Consider the following 16,941-nt stretch of genomic DNA (forward strand, 5'->3'; position numbering starts at 1 on the left):
TTGCGACTTTTATCCGCCAAACTTTTGAGCAGTAGTGTATCTACTTACAAAACCGTCAATGACGTTTCAACACCCATATATAGATGACGCAGCTCACGGCAAAATGAATGTGTCATCCGTATACGGTCATATGATGGTCAACGTGTTAATACAGTGCCGTAAGAAAAAGTTAAAAGAAATTCGATTGCGTGTCCCGTAAACCTATTTCACGTTCCGCCATGATCGATTCGACATAAACAATGTTTGATTATAACCTCTCTGTATTTAATTGTTTTAATGTTGTGATGAGAGAGAGAGAGAGAGAGAGAGAGAGAGAAAATTCTCCTAGCGATTATCTCAGTAAAACGTTGTAACAGGTTCTCCACGGAACCTAGTCCATATTTTTTCGAGAAAGTCCACGTCCAAAATGAGAACACCTGAGTTAAGGTCAAGCAAAACGTTTTCGACGAATACGACAAATGCCTGCAGGCAATCGGCATGTACGACGACGTCCGCGCGCTGCGGTTGCTACTCTCAAACTATCAAATATATTCTCTTGTTTAATATTAAGTTTACGGAACACGTCATCTTGTCACGTTCTAATTGTTTAATGTACAATTATCGAAATTATGAAGATACATTTAGGGAGAATTTATTCAATAACTATTCAATAACATATATTGTGATAAACGTCGCTAAAAATCTGAATAAATATATATATATATATATATATATATATATATATATATATATATATATTTATTCAGATTTTTATATATATATATATATGTATATACATATACATATGCTTCTTACATTAATGAAGCAATGTGAAATATGTAGCTGGTTTTAATGTTCCGTAAATCTAGTGTTAAATAAAAATCTTTCTATGTATTATATTACTTCACGTTTTAGGCAGAATAAGTTTAGTTATAATTAGACTGTGGATTTTTATATAAGATAAATATTTTCGTCGTCAATTACAAGAAAGAAAAGTTGAATAAGAAATTCCTAAATTACTTTTAGTATTTGAAATTGTTTCATAATTCTATTATAATATCATCATATATATTCTGTTCTGATAAATTTATAATATTTGTGATTAAATTTATACCTTGTGTATCTTCATACGAATAAAAATTTTCTGTATCAATTGCAAGCGAAAGTTTCTTTTTTTTACAAAATTACGTAAAAATCATATCGTATTGTTCCCCAATGTATTAATAATAACTGTTTATTACTATTTGATGCTGTCTGTTTTACGTCGTTTTAAGTCACTGCGAAACTACTCTAAATTTCTGTTTGAGTTATAAACTCATGAAATGCGGTGCAGTAGATAAACCTTCGAAGTAAGACATCCACTTTCAGTCTGCATTCAGCTGAGAGAGTACCACTCGAGACTGACCAGCCAGATTTAATTAAACTGTGCCGATTTCGCCGTGATTACCGACGGTACATACAAATAGGCTTTTCTTCGTAATCTGAAAACAAGTTTTTTTCCACTCTTAACGCAATTGGATAGAAAGAACATGGAGCGAAGATTTAAGCAATATTTTCTTAATAGTTTTTGGAACAATTAAAACAATTAAAAATGGCAAAGTATTTTTTAAAACAATTAAATATCAAAATATAGAGAAAATTAAACGAGCCGAAAACAATATTATACAGATAATATGAAGAAGCAATTATTTTCTAATATATTTTGGAGTAAATTTCATTCACATATTTTCTGCAGTATATTATATAATACTCAGTTAAAAGAAAAAGGATAATGCAAGGAACATTTTACTAAAAGATGTTTTTATGTTATCTTACCTTGTACATTTTTTTATAAATATTTTAATTTAAATAATTTGATCAACAACACTTTTTTTATATTATTGATTTTATTCCAAGTATTAAAACGAATTAGTTTTATTGGATGACCTCGAGCGAAGATAGAAAAAGACAAAATCTATAAAATATGAAACCATGAACTAGGTGGTATTTTAAACATATTCAAGCTGTAAAGATCGTAAGCAAACCTAAACTTTCCACTGATCGCTATGCAGGCTATTAATTTCAAATTTATTTTGAAAGTAAAAAATAAAACATAACTAAAAAATATAAATTTGAATAAGTAATGCAAAAGATACTTCGATATCAAGGATAATTGACAATTTAACATTATATTAATAAAATATCAGTATAATAGTTCTGGCGGTACATGATAAAATGAAAAGTGAAACTTTCGTTTCGAAAGGACAGAAATGAAATTTCGAAATTTTGACGAACTAAAAACTAACTGAACGAAATCTGTAAAGAGGCGAACACAGAAAAAATCTTACAATTTTAAGTCTCCTTTCGAGTTCTCTCTAAGCGTGTATTCTCATGACGTAACCGGTTAGCCATCAATGACGTCATCGTCTAAACTCGTCGTGGAATACGGTCGAGGAAAACGTCATGGACAGTCAGGTTGGGAAGAGACGCTACTGTCATCTGAACACGTGTCGACAGTGAATTCAATGTACTAAGAAGTCTGTGTACATTGGATAAAACAGAAGTATAACAAACAATCTGCTATACATTTCGTAGACTTAAAAGTTCGTCAACCTTTCTCGAACAGGATGCACATATTGTGCCTGCATTATTCTTCGTTATTTTTTCGAGAAATGCACTAATTACGAAAATATATACAACAGGAACATGAAATAGTAAATTAATTATCTTTTATTGTTCTTTCATTTGATCCCTCAATATGTATGTACCTTTGAAATATTGAACAGTCAAAGCAATTCAGTGGTACTTTTATTTTAAAATGATGTAAACGTATTTATCGAAATTTTACATGATTTTTATTGCAATACAATGACGATTTACTGCAGTTTAAAATTTTTTAAAAATTGAATTTTTATTTGTCTGACAACTTCTAGTATCAAAAATAAGACAGTAAAATTTAGTTAACAAGGGACTCTATGCTTCACTCAGATAAATATTCAAGAAAATAAAAAACATTAAAACAAGATCGTAGAATCAAAATTGTTGTAATTATAATTCTTTATATGTATTAAAAGATTGATGCAATTTACTTAAAATTACACGGGAACTTTGTATGATGGAATTGTAGATCTTCGCAATTAAAATATGAACATTGATAGTCTACTGCACCTGTTTTAGTATTTACATCTGATTGAACTTAACACACTCACAGATGCTATAAATGCATTAAATCAATGGTCTAATTATAAGTTTTGAAGGTATTATATTTGCGATGAACATTTGCCAGTGTATGCATAATATTATAGATTGACTTTCTTCGCATATGCAATCTGGTTTTGCCACTTAAATATATCTTACTTTACAGTTTTTTTTTTTTTTTAAGGAATGCAAGAAATAGGGTTATCCAGTGTAGTAATATCAGAATGATTTATTCTTTGAATCCTCTTGAAACATGCTTGTGTAAAATTTATTTTTACTCTTTCTACATATTCCTATGTATTTGAGAACTTTCTTTGAAGTATCAGATTCCCATACTTCAATATAAATTCAGTTCACATTATTAATTTCAATATTAAAATTGCCTATTGCATGGACAAATTGTAAATAAAATTCATAAAGTTCAAATGTATGGTTCTAATTCGAAACGAAAATTCTAAACTTAAATCGGAATCGGAATTTTAAGATTTTAATTTTGAATTGAGATCACAAATGCTTAACTATGTATATCGATGTATTCAGAAAAATTGTAAATTTGCTAATAAATTGGATTTTGCCTGGTATTCAATAATATGTGATATTAAAGATTAACTTTTTTGCAACATAGTGTGATATGGAAAATACGATATAAAATGTCTTGAATCGTACGATATAGTAGACAACTGTACCCTACAACGTGAAGTTGTTGCTAGCCTACAGCTTCCCGGGCATCCCGGGCGGGCGTCATTGATCCGTGGTCCTCTTATAATTGTCTACAATCAGTAGTATTGGTTTTTAGTTTCCGTATCGTACCGAACCATTTCATCGTTATTTTTATCGATTTTTCATCAACTTCTCATTCAAACTTTTCGCTGACCACACACCCGCGGAACTTGACCCCTTTCAATGGCTAATTAGTGAATTTATCGTTTCACTCTCTGTATAACAGTCGAAAAGCCAATTAGACTGTTGATCTCTGTGCAAAAAAAAAATTGTCTGCACAAATTGCATAAAAATTCTATCATTAATATGCTTGTGAAATTGAAAATAATATATTGATGTCCTTCTTTTAATCTTTTTAATATCCTACAAAGATATTACTAGTTTTTATTTTCATAAAATTCGTAGTGTCTACTCAATATAGATATCGCGCAAAAATATTGAACAAGCGTAACGAATTTGTTCGTTCTTTTCTATTTTTTAATACAGTGTTGTATAAGATAAAATATAGAATATTAACAAAAAAAAGCAACGGAATTTTAGCATTATATCGTTGAAAAGTATTTATTGTAGTTCAGTATTAAAATCCATGAAATGTTCGGATGAAATGTTATATTTCATTGATCATGTGTAACATAATATTTTTCTGTAAAAATTTATATCAGAGTCGAAAATTAATTAAGATAAGTGGCATTATCATAAAAATATCATTTGAATTCTAATTAGTACGTGACTCATTCGTTGTCTTATAGTCGCCTGATTCATAATTACGAGAAACTCTGAGGCGGCAAACGATCACCGCCAAGTAAGAATAATCATAATCACATTAGCAGACGGTCCCGGTAATTAAAGTTTCAAAATAGTAAAATTTTGAAACAGTGAAATCGACGTCGCTTTCCTCGCAAATGAGGATTCTTCTCTTTTACTTTGCGTCTAATGATGTGGATAAGAAATATAATATTCTTGTAACATTCATTTTCGTTAGGATAGAAATGAGTTCAAAGGTGCGTTAACGACAAATTAAATATATCCCAGATTATGAAACGCGAAAATTGAAATTTAAGATCATTACGGCTGTCTTCTAATTAATCTGTGATAAATATATTAATTCTGCAAAGTTATTAAATTCTCTAAATATATTTTAGTCTACAATAGTCTAAGTATTACTAACCAAACATTTTATCAGAACTCAAATTGTTGCTCTTTAATTAAATTGTGAATATTATTTTCTGATAATTCTGTTCTATTATTAAAATATTTGATTTTTATTGCGTAAATCCTTCAGAATCGTGTGGAAGAGAGTATGACAAAATTAAAATCTCTTAAATTCCATTTTTATAATACTTGTATAACTATGTCAATTTATCAGTATCATGATTATCAGCTTGTATTGTCTCGTATCGGGTTATTGACACTTTACGACGGTAAATAATAGCTGACTTGACCATTGTATACATACTTCATAATCAGCTGATTACATGTTCCGCTATTTTTAGAATCACTGAATTTTGTGTGCACCTATTACAAATTTAAAAAACTATTTCTTTTTAGAACTCATTTTTACAGACAATTGTATAAAAAAATATAACATTCTAAACATATAAAAACTACTTTGTCTGTTTGTTATATTTAACCATATTAATTTTTATTTTTGTTTTTACATATGAAACATCGTCAAAATATTTTATGGTTCGCAATTTCGAACCACCAAAATTCCTCAATTGCACTTAATGTAATTAATGCCTCAACAGATTTTCTATTTTAATATAACAACTATTTAACGCAATTTCACGAGACTTTCCGTTCTGTATAGAATTATATGACGGTAACTGTGTAATTACAATATTCTGACCGCAACTTTCACGGATGATATCATTTCCAATCTCATTTGTTGATAAGTTGATTAATCTCATTTGTGTTTGCCTTGCTCACAAGGCAATTTTCGTTTCTCGATGTACATTTCGAGCGATTAACCAGCAGAAATCAATATCTCACTCTCCATGAATGATTAACTTTCATATCATTGTCGTTACACAATTGTAGAAAATCAAATTCAGAGGTAGATTATTTCCTAATTAATTAAATTAAATGATCCACTTACTTTCAAATTATATAACCAGATAGAATTATTTTCCAATTTGAGATTCAACTGGAGACCAAAAATAGTTACGTGTAATATAATTGATTTTTATCTATAATCATTTTTTAGTTTTAGTTATTTTTAGTTGCCAGTTAATACTTGTCACTCATAATTTACAGCAGTTCCTAAAGAGATATTTTATTCATCTCGTACTTTTGATAGATATTAAAAAAAATTTACAAGATCTAAGTTTGGTATCAATTATTTTAAGTATGCTTCTATAATACACATTTATTGTTATCAACTATCAAAATAAACATTTCATGTGATTACCTCGACTAAGCTTAAACAAACTTTCGTATTTGAGTAGTATTCGAATGTAAAGACGAACTGTAAACTATCCGTTGTCACAAACGCAAACATAAATTATCTTCAGAAAACTATAGTGTTCATATATACTTTGTTATTTATTTTTCTTACTTGTCATTTCTTACGAGTTGCTTAGCTGTGCCTATGTTATTACTACGTACTTTGACGATATCCATCACTGAAATTTGTTCTTGACATGACCGTAAACATTATACCAGTCAAATTTTTCACTGTATCAATCGTTGCCACAGGTAAGAAGCATTTTTCTCCTTACACAATGTAAACCATTTACTTCACAAAAATGTTCCTATTATTACCACTATAAAATCGTTCTTGTTCATCTTTCTGCACATCTTAACTTTTCTTTCCTTCCACAATTAAATATATTTTCCCTTATATTAGTAACAAACTAGCTCCAAAATCTTTGAAATTTTAAACATGACAGAAATGTAGTTCCCACCACAATACTAGGGGACAATAAATAATTCATTATTCAATAAAACTTTCATAAATAATTGTACATAGTGTAAATGTAAATATTTATACAAAAAATATTAATAAAAGCACAGAGAAAATATCATTTTCTCTAATTCAAATAACTACCTGACTTGCAACTCTTAAAAATTCGGATTATGAACGAAAAGTATTCTGCATCATACCACAGATATAACAAATAAATCGTGATATAATTATTGTGTCACGAACAATTACATACAGCATGGAACATTATCTTTCACATTAAAAAAATTTGCAAAACACCATAAACAAAATGACATTTCCATAAATTCCACTACAATTCGAAACTGACTTTAAATCTTCAATATTCTGATCATGAGAGAAAAGAAGCCTTCAACCAAACCAGAAGTATGACAAATAAATCACAGTTTACTATTAATTTCAATTAACAATCCCCCACGGCGTCAAAATTTCTCGTTTACATTAAAGAATCCCAAAAGTATCGCATGCAAAATTCAATTCTCTAACAAATGTCATTCGATAAAGTGATTAATAAAAAATGGCAAAAGCATTTGGAAGAATGTTAATTCACATTCAACGTTTTACACGCTGAAGATGCCACGTCGATTTCGAAATAAAATAGTTAATAAAAATCAGTCGGTAAAAGCGGAACCGTGACTTACCGATGTTGACGATTCGTATTCCTTGGTCCTCCAAAAATTTCAATGCGACTGACACATTCTCGAGCTTCTGCGACCTGAAGGTGGGCTTCTGATTATGCCTGGGTAGCCTCTTTTGCGCGAGCACCTCGATCAAACTTATCAATACAAGGCCGTCGGACAGGTCGCACTCCAAATCGTCGATCCGTTTGTTTATAACTTTTAGTTTCTCGTTGGCCCATCTTGTGAACGTGTTCCGTTGGATTAGCTTCCACGGTGCATCCTCGAGCAGGTCCTGATCGATCATGTCTAGGTCCTCTTCCTCGGCGTTCTCACACTCAACTGACTTATCGTTCTCGCACATTTTATCGGCCGCTTCGCTCCTATGGGGACGACATTGGTGATGGTGAGCAAAGAGGTGGTAGAATCTACTTTGTGTGCGTTTATACGCTCTGCGCAGTCACCTCTCCCGCTTCTCCAGTCTCATTGTCTCTCTTTCTCCGTTGTTCCCTCTCCTGCACCCCCCACCCCCTCCACTCTTATTTTTCTCTCTTTACCTCCAGCGAGCGCGTATACTAAGTTCTGCTTTCATTCTGTTTCATTTGATTTTTATCGTGTTATGCTCGTTTCTTACGAGTAACGTACGTTGAAAAACTGAAGCTGGCATTGCGCGCGAAACACATTCTACGGATAAAGTAATCTAAGCGAATAAATGTTTCTCTACGCGAAGTATATTAATCGGATTTATGGCGGTAATGTCGATGCGATATGCGCTTTATACGTCATTGTTTACTTTAATTATATCGGGAATCATCGAATTGTGTGTCCCGGTTATAAATATACCGGTGACTGAAGAATAGGAAATTGTTGGACGCGAGAGTTTGTACTTGTGTTTGTTCGATTCACTATCCTTATTACTATTTGATTTTGTTTCAGTGATTTTTGTTTACTACGGTTGCTATCGGAGTGTCAGTTTGTATACCTCTGGTGAAATATTTATATTAGATTAAGTCTATTAAGCCTTCATAATTTTCAGTAGTTATGTATATTCGATGAATACAAAATTTGCTACCAAAAATGTAAAGGATAAAATTCCAGAGTATAAGTTCCCAGTCTGTTACATTGCTCGACAGTGTGTCTGGTCATTTACATGCCGTTTCTACTTATTGTAACCATGAATTTACACGCCACGCTTCCAACGATGACGTAGTCACAAATACCAACGGATTTACTGATTTTCTAGTAATACTGCTGATCTATCTACGAATGATACACCGTAGATGTTTAATGGAAATAATTATCGAAGTATAACTCCGCTTTTCTATTTATAGTGTACTTTATCAGTAGATTTATGCAATTCAATTTTCACAACTAAAATGATTAAAACAACTCCATGAACAAGAATTTCAGCATACTATAAAGTTCAATACTATTTTATTAACTTATAGTAACAATTTTTTTTCTACAATCGATATATGTGAACAATGTAAGCAACAAACTAGCAGACAATAAATTTTGAAGAATGTAAAAGAGAGAGAGAGAGAGAGAGAGGGGGGAGATACCAGAGAGGAAGGAGCATATTAAAAACATTTCTATCATAAATATTCATTCCAGTATCATAAATAGAAGCTCATATGCATACAAGACAACATTGTTTCCTTTTAGATTGAAGTAGTATATTATACTAAATTGTATTAAATGTGAAGTATTCTATGAAAAAATTTGTAACTACAGTTTTTATTGTAATCTTTCTTGTTCCTTTTCAAGTTCATAACTCTTGTTACTCTTTTATGAAACCATGTTAAAAATTAACCAAGCGTAGCAATAGATAAAGCCACAGAGTCTGCTTCTACTGATCGTAACCGCGAATACGTGTGCAGCACAAATGTTTATGGTCAATATCATTCGAAATGGAATCGTATACAATATTATAAATTGTAGTACTTTCTCCGGTCACTATCTCAAATATAATAAAATTAAAAAAGAAATATTTGTTTCCCAAACTTACCTCCATCATCTAAATATTCTAACGTTTTAGTTTTTGCAATACAAACCATACTTATAGTAACCATACTAATTACATAGCCTCCTAATTATTTACGATAATATTGAAAGGTCAGAACTAAACGATGATATTAAAAGTTCAAACTATAAAGTGCACAATTAATAATTCTTTTAATTTTCATATTTCTGAAATTCCTTTGTTGTCTTCCAATCTAACATTTTATCTTCATTTTACTGTAGCGACGTTCTAAAGTTTCAACAAGAAATGTTAATACGTTCAGATTATATTCACAGGCTCAAAGTTAGATTTTAAATTACGAAATCATCTGCAAAACGACTTATAAAAATGTCTTCTATTGTCGGAGCTACTAATCACGATCCAGTGCGATAAGAGAAATACAATTTGGAGTAACAGAAAATATGAAAACTGCTCACAGGATCCTCTGCAATCTGTGGGAATGGTGAAAGGATCTCTTTCGAAAGTTTTCAAGTGGTACGAAATTTCGAGCTTTTGTATTGACTACTGTATACGGCAGTCGATGCAAGTTGACACAGATAAAGGAATATGCATGAAGAGACTTGGTTCACTCTATTTACGTGTACGATTATCACTTGTGCTTGGTTTCACATGCGCATTCTGCTATATTTTCTGGATTAACTTATTCGTGTAACCTATGTTTTATCATAAACATTTGTAACACTCGTGATATCGTGTTAACAATTTTAATTCTAAGCATGCTTTGTTCGATTATATAGTCAGTATTAAATAACGTATTAAATTACGCAACGAAACTTGATAGATGTTTGGAACAGTAAAAATATTGAGAGACTTTCAAAATTCTGATATATTATTATATGTAGATTTATTAAAATGAAGGAAGGCTCCCGTCTGTTGCAATTAACGCAGAATATTTTTATTTTACGTAAAAACCCACAGTTCAATAATTATTAATCTAGCTGGAGCAATTTAATATTCGCCCAAATATTACATTTAGGTCCTATATCTGATGTGTGAAGTGCTCTTTCGAGGATCGTGCCATTTTGCGCCAAATCGATCAGTTTCGTACTTGACATTCAGGATTTTATCGTAATTGAAATATGTTATAGGCTATATCACCATAGGAAAACCTCCTCGACTCTTCGAGGAGTTAAAACATCGTTCTGCTCTTTCCAATATATGTTGTTTAAATACATGCAAGAGCACTGTTTTCATGACAGAATTTTTATTTGCACAAATATCTAACTTACATTTTAAATTAAATTTTTTCATTCGAGATGAAAGCAATTTCTGTAATATGAAATTAATTAACTAATTTTATGAATTCAATTACTTGTATAGCTTAATCACCGAGGACATCTAATTACAGAGGCGCCAAATAAATACGGTTGTGATAGGTTAACAAATATTAAAAACCCTAGTATTTTAAGAAAGTAGCTTCACATATAAAAAAAATTTTATACATAAAATATTAAATTTAATAAGTAAGTGTAAAAGTGAAATAATTGGATCCATCCTGAATTAGGATGAGCCATTTGTAGCTTTTAGTGCCAAGATATTTTTGGGGTAGATAGATATACGTATCCTTTCTCCAAGGTCCAATATTTTATGCAAAAAATAGATTGAATCGTTGATTGAGTGAGAACTGTGTGTTTTATATAGCTTTTCTATACGCCTCGCTAGCATAAAAAATACAAATACAAATACAGTAAAAAGAGAATTTAATAATAAAAGTCCAGGAAAATTAATTGGTGTCGCATTCGTTATTATCTTCGATATTTCACTTGAAGTCGATGGAATTAGTTAATTGTTAATAATTCCGAAGTCGAAACCATGATTTTATTTTCATGTATTTGCCTCTTAAATGTGTGAAAAAAGTTAATATATAGCCTTCGATAAAAAGTTAAAGAACTTTCAGTAAAACGTTTGAAGGGCGATCGTGTAATTAGTTGAAAATGAGTTTCCAAAATCGATCAAGATGTAGATAGTTTGCACAGTTGACCATCAAAAGCCATATTCGTCCCAAGAAATTGCACAGAGAAATTTGGAAAAGATTATAATGAAACCTTTGCTCCAGAACCGAGCATACGTTCGATAAGAATACTGATAGAAATATTATCTGTCGAACATGAATTACATTCATATTATCTTCCGATGGTAATATCGCATACTTGAATATACATATTGAGCAACCAAAGAATTTCGAAAACTAAAGTGGCGAAATTATTTATTAAAGGAAAGTTATTTATTAAATCTAGCCATACCAAATCCTTAAAAGTAAATTTTTGTTACATATTTATGAACCCATTTTTTCGGATCAATTTCAATTTTCTTATTTGGACTTGACATAAATAGCGGATAATTTAAACTGATGCTAGAAAGTTAGAATCTGGATAAAAGATTAAGATTCTGGATAAAAATGGACCCAATTACTGTTCTATATACAAATTCTATTTCTTCAATTTATATAGATGAATCATTCAACACAGCAAATTCGAAAATTATAAAATAATTCACTGACGTAAAGGAGCATCTATGGACAAAATTTTATTTAAGACAACCACAGACTGTACTGAATTCGTTGCTACGACACAAATAAAGTACGATTCATATGTGCTCAGGGAGTTTGGTACGGACACCGTAAACCCTCTTGTATAGGACCGCATAGAAATGTAAAACCAAAGGTACTGATAAAGAGAACACTGCAGACTGATAATAACACAACTTTAGTATTGTTCTCATTTAATACACACCATTTGTGTAAGAAGGTACACTATTTTACCAATGGAACGTAAATAATTTACACAGATATGCAAAATACAATTATACCTTTTCGTAATACTAATATATGCGTATGTATATAATGATTACTTCAATTGAAGTGTTTTCTCAAATTTAAATAATTTGGGGCTAATTATTTCAATTACTACTGGTTTTTAAACAAGGTGCATACGATATGCAATCAGTGCCAGGAACCTACAAATAATCATCACAATAATATTGAAATATACCATATTTTTAATGATTTCCACTTGTAACGATGAAGTCCCAAGTAATACAGTAAGCAGCACAACTATTTTACAAAATCTTTTTAATTGCAACTGAAAAATTAATTAACATTTTTAAATGCTGTAATTTACTAGCTTTTTTGAAAACTGTTATTGAGAAAAAGTTTAATGTTTGCTAGCAATTTATTAACATGACTAATTCCAAAATTTTCTCTAAATTGGCATAGTCGCATTCGTCCCCTAGTGAGTTAAATACATCTCGTTTTTATTTACAACGAACTTAACAGTAACGCTTTATCGATCAGCGGTCTTCTAATAATTCATCAAAAATCGCAGATCAATAGTTTCAGTAATTTCACCCATAATCCGACGAATCTTATAGATTAACTTAACGTAACAACTTATTCTCTCAAATGGCTATTTAAAAGAAAATCATCGAACTTCTTTGGGATGCAACTCACAAAACTATATTAATAGTCTTTCGCTGAATAAAGTAAGAAATCTGGATTTCATATATTTGGAGAACTTTTACGTAGAACGTAGATGAGTCATATCCAAGTAGAACCTTCCTGAGCAAGAGCTGCATCCAAGGTTCGCGAGTTAGACAGCGAACCACGCGAGGTGCCAAAACTATAAAAGGATAGAAACTGTATCGTTGTGTTCTTGCTGAGGAGATGCTAGGCACAGCGAATTCGTGACAATGCCTGACTCATAGATTACCCTAACCCCACCGCGAGGATCTAGTTCTTGAAGAGCGAGGCTTGCTCAGCGCGCTGCTCTTGGCTCTCTATCCACCGAATCTGGCGAGTACAATCGCGCGCCGGCTTGCTACATGTCTGATCTAGACCTTCTCGAACATAATTCGGATTCTGTATTAGCATTCTTTCGACAGAAAGTTGTGGGTTTTGTCACCGGAAACACGTGTTGCGGCTTGTGCCAATCGAGGCCTGACGCTTTTAAAAGTGAAAACTATCACATCATGATTCAGATAATTTTGAACATTCATAGGGAAAATGAAATTTGTTTATGCCACGAATAAAATGGATTATGATGTAATTATATTTATTATATATATATATATTATTATATTAATTATTTTATTTTTATTATTAATTATAGAATAATAATTATAGATAATAAATATTTATAGAATATAATTATATATATTTAGAAATTGTAGGGTACATCACAGTACTTCTTGCTATTTCATTTTTCACATTTCGTTATGCTATTTATATTGTAAAAGTTGAATAGTATAATGATTAGACTGCGGATCTGTATGCAAAATAAGAAGTTTCTTTATCAATTGCAGCAAATAAGGGCCAAATGAAACTGTTTCCTTCTTTCTTTGATAGTTTTAATAAGTCAAAAATGATACACAGACAATATTAAATTTCTTAAATTTTCTACTGTTTTAAATTTGATCTACTAATCTTTGCAATGAATGTATAAATTCTGCAGTCTAATAATAATTCATACAAGAAAAATACAGTAGAGACTTCCTTATCCGAACATTTATTTTTACAATATTCTGATAACGTTTTATTATCTAATCATTGTATTATTTGGATACATTACCATCTATAGTAGAGAACTTAAATGAAATTTGTAGTTAATAGAATATTTTGCTATCAGGATATTACAAAAATAAACCATCAGATAAGAGAGTTTCTAAATAAGATAATTATTTGTACGGCTTGTGATACACAGTTTTCATTTATGAAATAATTATGTGAATGGTACTGTATGAAAGATAATAATCATTGAAATTAATGATTCCAATGAATGATGTGGATATTTTCATGGAGTTTTTTTCTGTTTTATATACCATTGCAAAGTGAGATTTTGTATTATGCAAATATAGTGCAAATATATTAATATATATAGTGCAAATATATTAATAAATATTGTGCAAATATAGAAATGGTTGATAAATAAGTGTCACATAGGGTGCATGTATGAATTTATAAAAATTGCATAGATGATCAAAATAATTGTTCTGACTAACGAATCTAAAATTGATGCTTATCAATAATGTCGTAAAATGATGCTGGAACTGTAGTAACCATGATCGACGACAACAAAAGAGACCAACAATTTATATGATCATAACTTTAGAATGTATTACAACTTTTTCATAAAAAAAGATTAATTAATATTCTAACGAAATGACGAAATTATAATGCGAAAATCTCGAAATTTCATTCATTGTGCTTTGTGATATACGCTACAGTTTACTCACGTAGATTTGAGCAAAAGTGAACTGATATTTCACAAAAACAGTTTATAATTTATATAGGCATTAATATTAATTTATACAAAACCTCATTTCTTGTAATCGGAAATGTTATCATTTCTGTTAAGGTTAAACAAAGCATGAATTATACAAAGTACTTATCAATGTCCTGTCTAAAATAAATAATCATATACATAATATTATATGTAGATGGTTTCGTTATCTAAAAGTTTACTTTATACATTTTTCGATTAGAATGTCGGGAACATAAATTAGAATAGTAACAGATGTAACAAAAAAGGTATGCGTAACGTAAACACCCTTCCGCGGTTACCATTAGTTACAAGACACCCCGTATAGTCATGCATAACAGTGATGTAATAGAGTATGTAAGGTTTTTGAAATAAAATGGTAGATAATTTTATAAACTGAAAATTATAGTGGAAATGTTATATATAAAAATAATAATTAATGTTAATAATGATTATTCTCAAAGACCTATTATATAGATATCATATTAATCAAGAACCGCGCGTCTTTAAGTCAATTGATACCATGATTTTTTACTGGACATTAAACAAATTATCAGTTAAAAACATATAATTAAAGAACACCTATTAAATTTATGACACACGAATTTATATACTCTCGTATTCGCAATTAGACCAAAATATTATGTACTCCGACATGAAAACTTAACAAGAACTGCAATCTATTCCAGTAACAATAGAATAATGCGATAGCTATAAATAATATAACAAAGGTATTTATAAACAAATGATGTAGCGTTACACTGCTCACCTAACAGACGAAAGAACTCAAAGGAATGTGATAGAGAGAGAGAGAGAGAGAGAGAGAGGGAGAAAGAGAAAGAGTATGTTTATGCTTGCAACGTATTACAAAACATCCTCGAAAATGACTGTTTACAATTTCACTTAGCTTTGTATCAAAAACGCGATACAGTGTGCAAAATCTAAGCTGAATTGTCATCGTCACAACAAAACCTACACGTTTCACGCAGCAACTGGTTCAACAAAATAAGATCTGCCGTATTAAAATAGAAATTCTGAAAAACCTAAGACCGAACTTTTTTAGATTGCAAATCACGTCAGATTCAATGGTTTACCAAGCATACCGTTCAACTACCTTTTTCACAAATCGAAATAAAAATCTGCAGCAATGTTGCACGTTACACCAAGTATTTCCCTCCGCGCGTGCAGTCAGTATAGTGCACACTATCACACCGTTCGCGCACCGTAATACAAAACCGAAGCGTTAAACACGGGGGCTGAGCGAAACGGGAAAGAGAAACAAGTTTTCGAACTATTCAATGCAGTTTACAAAGGTTTACTGACGTTTACCGCCGCCGAATTTGGAAGAGAGGGAAAACGTACCGAACAAACTCCGAGAATAGTTCACTATCCCCTCGTCTTCAACAGTCTCCCACTCTACCAGCAAAACTATATATACGTACATACACGCCGAGATTTGTCTGTTCCTCTCCTTATTCTTTTATTCGGCTTCAACTCTACGATTTATAGTTAAGATTTATAATCTTTGCATCCGATCATTTTTTTTTTCTTCATCTTACGCAACTCGCGTAATTTAGGAGTATCTAGATTTAGATTATGATCACAAGGAAACTCGACGCGCTCAATATCAGCCTCGAAGTACTTTGATATTATTCCCGACTAATTCTCGATCAATTATCGCGGACAACTAATGCGGCAGCCGAGTAATTATAATTAACTTCGAGTCGTGTAGTCGATGTGAATAATTCTCGTTTCGCAGCCGTTGCCAAAAGACGTTAGTGAAAGTAGAAATAATCTTTTTGCCGTTAATTGTAAACACTGCGTTGAACACTGTATCACTTTATTCGGTCTGATCAATCTTGCGTTTCAGTGACGTCGTGTGTAGTTTCTATGTGTATGTGTATGTACGCTGTGCATTACTTCGATTAATGTCTGTCCTTCGAGCGTTATCTATTGATCGACAGATTACGCGATTATCGTAACTAACTTTCTTGCTCTTTAATCTCGTTGGAGAAATTCAAAGATTAGATGGTACGTATTTATAACCATTGATTTCGCTGTCTTGTCACAATTTTTCATTTATTCTGTTATCAAGCTAAATGCATGGGATATTTGAAAACTAAAGGTAAATATAAATCAGAAAAATTCCCATGGGTTACGTTTCGTTTTTCAGATACTAATGATCTAAAATATTAACTGCGTAATCATTTTTCACGCACTGGATAC

The 16,941-nt window shown here is 31.1% G+C and overlaps 1 protein-coding gene across 4 annotated transcripts in view; it reads right to left on the reverse strand.

The window, feature by feature from the left end:
- cher (filamin A protein cher) overlaps nt 1–16,018 on the reverse strand; it is a 74,251-nt gene extending 58,233 nt beyond the window's left edge. Inside the window, exons 1-2 of one of the 4 annotated variants that reach the window (XM_076522942.1) lie at nt 15,830–16,018; nt 7,462–7,820 (exon numbers count right to left, since the gene is read on the reverse strand). In XM_076522942.1, the coding sequence (XP_076379057.1) occupies nt 7,462–7,801 (340 nt within the window). In that variant the 5' untranslated portion in view covers nt 7,802–7,820; nt 15,830–16,018. The remainder of the gene's footprint in view (nt 1–7,461; nt 7,821–15,829) is intronic. The other 3 variants (XM_076522943.1, XM_076522944.1, XM_076522945.1) reach the window with 3 other exon arrangements.
- Nucleotides 16,019–16,941: the final 923 nt, after the last annotated feature.

The sequence above is a fragment of the Megalopta genalis genome, chromosome 6, assembly GCF_051020955.1.
Source record: "Megalopta genalis isolate 19385.01 chromosome 6, iyMegGena1_principal, whole genome shotgun sequence".
In the NCBI taxonomy this organism is placed as follows: domain Eukaryota; kingdom Metazoa; phylum Arthropoda; class Insecta; order Hymenoptera; family Halictidae; genus Megalopta; species Megalopta genalis.